Genomic DNA, 8,780 nt, shown 5'->3' on the forward strand with positions numbered 1-8,780 from the left:
AACATTATGGTTCTTTATCTCGCTGGCAGAGTTAGATCTAACTGGATGAACATTAATCATTCTTAAAGGCATGACTCTGCCCTGCTCAGAAAGGTCAAACATCAGAGCACGTGCTTAAAATACCTACTGTCCACAATGAAAAAGAAGCATAGTAGAAGGCGACGCAAGCAGACGTCACAAATAAAGGCAGAAGACCCTTTTATTTCTCATAGACAAAATGCAAAGTGTCTCATTAAATTAATATTAAAAAAAGATAAAACAAAAGCAAATTGATCCCCTCACTCCACTGACACCACTCATCCTAAATAACAACGAAAGAAAAAGATCACTCAATGACCCATTTTCTAAGTGAAAAAGAAAATATGTGCAAACATGACAAAAAAGTTTTGTTTTTCCAAATCAAAGTCCTTGTTAAATTCACAAATAGGGTGACTTTTTTGTGATTTCCCCCCCCCCCACTTCTTTTTAATCTTATGTGATGGAACTTCCAGTTAAAATATTTTATTTAGTCCCCATGCACTTTGTAGAAAATCAGTAAAAACACAAATGCTTGTGAAGATCAGAAAACTGGACTCTTTTACCCAAAAATTCAGATGTCCAGTCAGATGAAGCTCACACTCAGACAGAAAAAAAGCCGGAGAGTCTTTGCACTGTCCGTAGTTTGTATTTTTTTTCCAAATATTTTGGCAATCTTCTTTAATTATAAATATCGGAATTCAATAAAAAAAAGGTAGCTTTGATTGGATTTTTTTCATTGTAAATATTTACAGCCACTGTCCAGCCATGTTCTTTTTGTTATACCAGGGTGTAAGATTTTGCGTAGGGATTATTTCCTTTCAAGTGGCCCCGGGAGTCTAGCAGGGATTCTTGGGAGCTGCTCATTTTAGCTGCCTGTCCCAGCTCAGCACCTTCTCGCTGAGGTAATGTTGCCACAGCACCTGGCTGCCACGACTGTACTTCTCTTGTAGAGGATGTCTCCATCGGTATGGGCTCCAGAACTGTGGGACGCTTCAAGGTTCGGCTTTTCTGAGGTTCCAAGCAGGCTTGCCCCAAACCCAGGTCTCTGCTTGTGCCTGGAATGCCACGGTTTAACAAAAAGTCCATTCTAAGATATGGTGGCAAATGCATGAGATCACCTGCGAAGAAAGAAATGGAAATCCTTAGTTAACTTCCTGCATAGCAGTAAGCAGGCTTACTGTCTAACAAAGCTTCAAGCTTCTGAGTACCATCCTTCCCCTGTTCATGGTGGAAGATATTTAACACTGTACATATTCATCATCCAGTGTACAAATTTTCAAAAGCAACTTGGGGATAAAAACTACCATATGTGGGAGATTTATATAATTCAGTTAATATTACTGTGAACATGCAATTTTTCATTTCCTAACTTCTAAGTGTTTCTGTTTATAATAAAAAATGCCATACTGTTGGGGCAAAAGGATTCATCACTGTCTGGATCCTCCCTTCATTTTCTTAGAGAAGAGACTATGAATACAGCAATAGGGGAATAGGTAGTAGCTGCATTGGTCTAAGGACATAGGCAAACAAGTTTCTTTGGGTAAATTTGATATCTTTTATTAGACCAACTCAAAGAGTTGGATAAAATCTTCTTTGCAAGCTTTCTGGTACAAATACCCTTTGTCACTGCAGATGCTTCTTCAGCCTAATGAAAGGTATTTATACCCAAAAGCTTGCAAGGAAGAATTTTTCCAACTAAAGTTGGTCTAATAAAAGATATCAGATTTACCCAAAGAACTTTGTCTGAATACAGCAATAGCACTCTTGGGTTGCCTACTATTGGGGTTGAAAAGCCTTTATTAAACTGGCCTATGTGCACAGCTCAGTCATTGTGCACAACTGGGCTAGGTAAGGATTTTATTGGTCCATTGCTGATTTTCCTGTACCTGCCCATCTGTTTAGCTTTGCTACACAGATTGGTTGAACTTGTTTAAAAGAGAGTGTGCTGTAACTATAGTATTACCAGACATGTTTTCATAAACTGGTCTGCAACTTCAAGGAAATCAATGGAGATAAAAGGAAAATATAAAGGATGCTTCCTTCTGCAAAGGTTTGATGTTTAGGTTAGATATGTGCAGATGGTGATCATGAGAAATACCTCCCTGATCTGGGTTTCTAGTACAGCAGGGTAATGATAACTGGTCTCTTTTGGGCCTCCTTTCCCAAATGGAGCCATGTTACTGAAGTTCCTTAGAAGGGCAAGGCAGTAGTTAGAAAGTTAGAGTTTCCCACTGCTGAGTAACAGTACCCATTCCCAGCTTTCCTTTCAAAAGATCAGTATCATAGGCAAATCAGAGGTATGTATTTTCACTTATTAAAAAAACCCCTGTAAACTATTTTGATGGTCTCTTACAGTTACACGAAAAGCCACAAATACATCTATAAAATGAATACAATCTGAAAATTTAAAGCAGAAGATTCTTTTATTACTACTAATGCATTTGTGTGAGCTATTTGAAGCAGCAGATGTACAGGCTAATCTGTCTCTGACCATAAACATCAGAGCTCTGCTTGAGACCGTGTTGCACTAAATGCTTCATACAAAGACATTTTTCCCCTAACCAACTGGAAAGGTTTTCTTATAAAGCAGATTCCTTGCTTTGGCTTATAAATCAAGGGGGAGGCAAGGATTTCTTAGGGTGATTTCTTTTATTGGCCCAAGGCAATGTAATTGTTACCTAATAAAGTAAAAACTTCTAATCTAGTCACGATTTAAAGTCACAGACAGAAAAATTGCTGAGAAGTTACACTTGGACAGCATCACTGTTTATTCCTGTGGATCTCCTGTAGGCACTGTCTGGCACCACAAGTTTTCTTCTTGTTACATTTCCAACATAGATGTATGGTACACTATATTTAAACCCCACACAGTAGGATGTGCCCATCTTAGGAACAGGCTGACATGCTGCTACAGTATTTATAAAAAAAAAAAAAAAAAAAAATCAGGGGAAAAGAAGACCATATATGTCCATAATCATACAGTTACCATTTGGAAGTTGAATTGCAAATAGGCAAGTCTCTAATAATTATTACCTTAGTCTTCTATGATAACTTTCATCCCAAAGCACTTTACATATCAAGAGGAATCACTTCAACTAGCTAAAATAAAAAATGCAACCACCCTGGGGATGAAGTGCGCCCACACACCAAAACATTCCTCAGCAGCTTAGAACAGAAGCAAGTAACAGTGTACGTAAGGGGTGCTCAACCCCTGGCCCATGGGCTAGATCTATCCCTCAGCACCATGTTATCTGGCTTGCAGGGCTCCCTATGGGCCATAGTGGTGACCGTGTGCTAGTTTGGGTGCAAAGAGTGGGTCAAAGCCTGATCTGGGCACTTGGGGGTGGTGCAGGGCCCCCAGTGCCTGCTCCCCACACATAGGATTGTGCAGGGACAACACAGGACCCCTGGAGCCTCATCATAGTGTGTGGGACTGGGTGGGGGCAGTGCAGGGCTGTGAGGCTATATCATGATGTGTGGAGTCCAAACTGGCCTGTGGATGAGCCTCAGGCCCCGTTCCTGGCTCACAGGGCCAAAAGGTTGAGCACTACTGGTAAAGAAGTGAAACTGAGGGGAAACATTGTGGCAGTATCTACTTACCCATATAGGTCATTAAGGTTAACACTATTGCCTCTTGCACAGGAACCAAGGAACAGTTTGAAATTGTTAGAACCAGGAACTGAAGTTCAGATTGCAGTGTGCCTAGTGGCACAGTGATGCTGAACACCAGGCAGAAGCAATGGATCCATTTGATTCATAGGGAAAGGAACCACCAACTGCACTGAATCACCAACACCCTGGCATCAAACAACTGTCTTCCTCACCAGAATAGTGACTATAACCAGCTTAGCTCCTGCCACCCACAATACAAAAAGGTACAGTGGACGTACAACTTCCGCTGGTCATCTGTTACATATGCCATACAAATTGGCCATGTTCCTTTTGCTCCATTACTGTTTACACTACTGTATTTACTCAAATGCAAGACAAGGTTTTTTTCCCCCAGTTAGAATGGGGCAAAAGAAATCTCATTTTAGATCTGAGTATCAGCCTGGAGTAGGTGGCGGCTCAGTTTTGGCTTTGGCCCCAGGCTCAAGAGTGAAGCTCTAGATACACAGCTGCCTGCCCTGGGCCAGAAAGGCTCATTTGGGGGAAAGGAAGCATGTGGCTGTGAGAGTGTAGGGAGAATATGGGGTGGTGGTGGGGGGACCTGTAACTTTCCCCACTACCTCTTGCCCCCCCTGCCTGTGCCTGCTCCCCACCCTATGCTTCCCCATCCCCTGCTCCCGTACCTCCAGACATGAGCGACTGGTGCCTCCTGATCCTGGGGGGGCACCAGCATCTGATCACTGACTGAGGGGTGGGGTGGGAGGAGTCCCCCAGTGGCCAATCACTGCCGCTGGCAGAAATCCCAGCAGCAAAACCAGAAGTGCCAACAGCATTTCTCTTGGCACCCCCACAAATCTCAGGAAGGGCACCAGCTGTCAACCTCCACTCCCTAGTTGGCAAGGGCCAATCTCAAGGGGGGCACATGCCCCCCTGTGTTCCCACTATGTATTGTCTATGCCTGCAGATGCCTTCTCCCCTCTTTACATTCTGCTCCACTCCAGTTCCTCCACCACTGGTCACTACTTCCTAGCCAGGTTGGGTTGAGGCCAGACTGGGGCCCCATTGCTGATGTCTGCCTCAGAGAAGTAGAGATGAAGCAGAAGGTAAGAGGGAGTTGGTTCAAAAGTAGGGGGTGGGGGCATAGGCATGGGAGTGGAAGGGCTGCAGGTAGGCAGGGGAGCAAGGGATAGGATTTTGGTACCTCATACCCACCACTGCTTTCCTCATCACAGACATTGGCAGGGGAAGAGTGGGAATTTAAGAGGACCTTCCACTTTCATAATTTTCCATGTATAGAATCTATTTACTGGGGAAGGTGCCTTAAATTTGAAGTAATCTTGAATGCAAAGAAATATGATATATATTTCCAAACCAGTTCTGACTGGACGCAAGATCTTGGATCAACTTTCATGTGGTGTATGCACTTCAATCACTTAAAAGGGATTTACAATTTCTTGAGCTCAGTGAATTAAATGTGGATTGTGAAAAAACGAGTTCAACTTCATGGAGCTGAAATTTGAGTTGATAACTCAAGGGTCAGCCAGAAAGTAATACCTTCTATTTTTTTTCTTAGTCAAATATTATAGAAAAAATATTTAACTTGCACTAAAAATCCATACATCATCACTGAACACACAGCTATTTTTCAACAGAATTTCTTTCTTCATCAGTGGCCTTTTTCCACTTGGGAACAAGGCCAAGTATCCCAACATTATCTTTGTTGCTCAGTCACTGTCGCACAACCTCCATCACTGCCATCATCCCCAAAATGTCACCCTCCTAGTCTGTCCTTCATCCTCTATGCCAGTAGCTTTCAACCTTTTTTCATTTATGGACCCCTAAAAACTTGAATGGAGGTGTGAACCCCACTGGAAATTTTGAATGGAGGTGTGGACCTCTTTGAATTGTAAGGGTGGGTATTTACCCTTTAGACAGTGTGTGGACCCCCAGGGGTCTGTGGGCCACAGTTGAAAACCACTGTTCTAGGCTGTATAGAGGATGGGGAGGCACACTCCATAAAAATTCTGAAATTACCTCTGTGATGTATAAGCTGATGTGTGTGCAAGCACTGTCATGCAGAACAGAACATGTCTAGGTCACGACAGGCTCATTGCATGCAATGTTTCAGTTTCATCTAGGTCTTGAAATAGATTTGTGAGTTTACTGTGCATTCCACCCCACCACCCTCCTTAGGCAAGAAGTCAACCAGAAGGACACCTCCATGTCCATGACTTGTGCTAAGGAAATAAAAATTAGGAGGCATTACTTTTTGACTGACCATCATAAAATGTCAGGGTACATGCTCTTGTTCACTGGCAGAAAAAAGTATGTTGTTGGAGAAGGAGACTATGTGCATGTTCGGTGATTAAGTATAAATTTTCATTGCAAGTTTAATATTTTTTCAATAATATTTGGCAGAAAAAAATAGGAAGCATTCCTTTCTGACTGACCTTGTATATATACTGGAGAGTCTTCCAAACCCTGTGAAAGAGAAAGGGCTTCCCTGGATTGACGTTAATAGTCTTTAATCTGTACAAACAATGTGCAGCAAATTGTATAGCTCTCCAATCTGAGTGGGATGCACATTTTTAACAGGAATTTGTAAATACATGACAAACTGAAAAACATAACTTGTTCTTCATAGTGAAATGACACCGCATGTCAGCTTTACCTTTGATTTACACTGAACTCTAATAACTTGAGGCACAGTATGCAATTTCATATTGTAAAAAGTGCTAAGTAATATTTTAACTGCAAGAAGCAGCTTTCTCTAGACTCTCTTGTAAACAAACAGGTGATTAGAATGGTTGAAAAAATAAAATTTTAAAAAATGTAACTTTCTCTTGTGTGCCAGGATGAGAGCTGTATCACAGGATGAAAAAAAGCTTTGATTCCTCAGAACTAATATTTTTCTGACTGAAAAAAAAATCTGAAATATCACCACGGGGGTCCAATTTGGCATTCCTACATCAAGGATGGACATTTTTTAAAGAAGATTAAAAAGGATGGGAGATCCATAGCTATGGAAGTTACATGGCAAGATACCAGTTCTCATCTTTCTGCCCACAATGGCATAAAAGTTTTTTTAGGTTATTACTATTCTGCCAAGAGACAATTCAGCCAAATAATACATTTTTCAGGCAGAGCATTATTAAGCTTTAGGATGGTTCACTGCCTTTGATGCTCTAATTACCTCTTTTCAGCGGTATGTGTGCCTTATTAGTAATGAAAGCAAACCTTTCAACTGTGTGAGCATGGCAAATGAGCATGTTTAATAATTCATGTGCTTAGGCTCAATTAGCCCAGAGCCATTCAGCAACTAGAGTTTTCTGATACAATTTAAAAATGAGAGATTGACTGGATTGGGGCAAACTGAGGCTGTAACATCAGCAACAGTCATCCAGGCAAATGTGAAAACAGGAATTTGTAGAAACATTATCTTTTCTTCTCAATGGCCAAATTACTATAGCTGGAATATTTAACATAATACTTTTATCTCACATGTGTGCACATACACGCATTTATCACATACAACGTATTTTCTGCAGTGGGGAAAGACTAAGTCTGCATTGCATAAAGGTATGCTTTTACACTGAGTAGCTAACTTGAGCTATCTACATGCATTCAGTAGGCAGAGGTTAGACTGTGTTAAAAATGGCTGATCTAACTTATTTCACTCAGGTATGGACCTTATATTTAGATTGACTTAATTAGGGATCTACATTTGAACTGTACAGAAGCTCAGGAAGTTTTTATCAGTCTAAAAATGGCTGATCCAATCTAAGTTAAACCTACTTCAGAGGTTGTCTAACTTAGATAGGGTCTGGTGAAACTGATCTACCTCAACTTCTATAAAGTTCCCACCATAGCCCCTGCACTGGAAAAAAGCAGCCAGTGGCCCTAGTTCCCGAGCTGTGCTTTTTCTACCTTCCCCCCCCATTCCCCCAGAACTGGGCTATTTTTAACCCCCCAGCTCCTCCCCCCTCCCCGAGATGGACACCATCCCCCTGACCACATAGCCCCTCCAAGCCTGGTAAAATGGGCATTCTGCAAGTTGCATCTAGTGCTGGTGATCACTGGTGCTGGCAGCTGACTGAAGTAAGTTGGTGTGGTGAGAGGGGACTGAGGAATCAAGGGGTAGGTTTGCCAGAGTGGGGTGTTCATCTGGGAGTGGGAAGTCTTAGGAGACTAAAAACAGCCCTTGTCTGAGGTGGAGAACTCCTCATCCCTCCCCCCAAGGTCCATCCCACCTGGACCTTGCTAGCTCACCTGATTCCACCAAATCCTCCCAGACCCCCCCAACCCCCCCCCATGGACTCTGCAAGCCCCACAATCCTTCTAAGCCCCCTGTGGATGCCACTTGTCCCCTGACCTCCCCTGACCCCCCCCGACAGACCCTCCTTGTCCTTCCAATCCCAATAGCAGGCCCTGCCAGCTCCCCCAATAATGCTGCTGGCTCCACCTGCCCTGCCATCCCCGCAACCCCCCCTACTAATCCCCCCAACTTACCTCAGATTTTTAACTCAACCTAACCTCTCTTTAACCTCCCCAAATGTCTGTACGTGCCTTTGATGTAAAAAATCCCAGCAGAAACCATGTACATTTTAACTCTGAGCTAGCTACTAGAATTCACCTCCAGGTTAAGATACAGGGCTTTTCCTCAAGCTCCTTTGAGGAAAAATCGGCTTGCATCTTGCTTCTGTTAAAATTTTACTTCAAAATAGCTATCTTGATCTGAAACAAAACGCAAACATTTTGGAGACAAGAAACAGGCTTAGTCTCTCTCAACCTCCATAAACTTCAAATTCCAAATGCATCTTTTTTTATCTGCTCCACACAAACCGAGGTTTTGTGCTATAATCAATAGAGAATTGTTATGGACTGTAAAATCACTGAGGACTCCCACTTTGGAGTGCTACACATAAAAAAATTGCTCTGATTTGAGTTGTGATTTATCAGAAAATGTACAAAGTTCCTGAATATCAAAGTGCCCAGCTGACAGTCCACCTGTAGTGGTGTGAATGATTTTATAGGATGGCAAAGCCAGCAGACCAAGGCACTTAAGGGGGCACTTAAGGCAGCTCACCCCTGCCCCAGCCCTGGCACAATCTGTGGGCAAGGCAAGAGCCCCCAAGGGGACACTTGCCTGCCTG

General features: G+C 42.6%; 1 protein-coding gene across 1 annotated transcript in view; it reads right to left on the reverse strand.

Annotated features, from left to right (window-relative positions):
• Nucleotides 1-453: 453 nt before the first annotated feature.
• The window catches only part of DSCAM (DS cell adhesion molecule), a 620,508-nt gene continuing 612,181 nt past the window's right edge, over nt 454-8,780 (reverse strand). Inside the window, exon 33 of the mRNA XM_019557111.1 lies at nt 454-1,136. Coding sequence (XP_019412656.1) covers nt 796-1,136 — 341 coding nt within the window. The 3' untranslated portion in view covers nt 454-795. The remainder of the gene's footprint in view (nt 1,137-8,780) is intronic.

This window comes from Crocodylus porosus, unplaced genomic scaffold (genome assembly GCF_001723895.1).
Source record: "Crocodylus porosus isolate Cpor-Errol unplaced genomic scaffold, CroPor_comp1, whole genome shotgun sequence".
Taxonomy (NCBI): Eukaryota; Metazoa; Chordata; order Crocodylia; family Crocodylidae; genus Crocodylus; species Crocodylus porosus.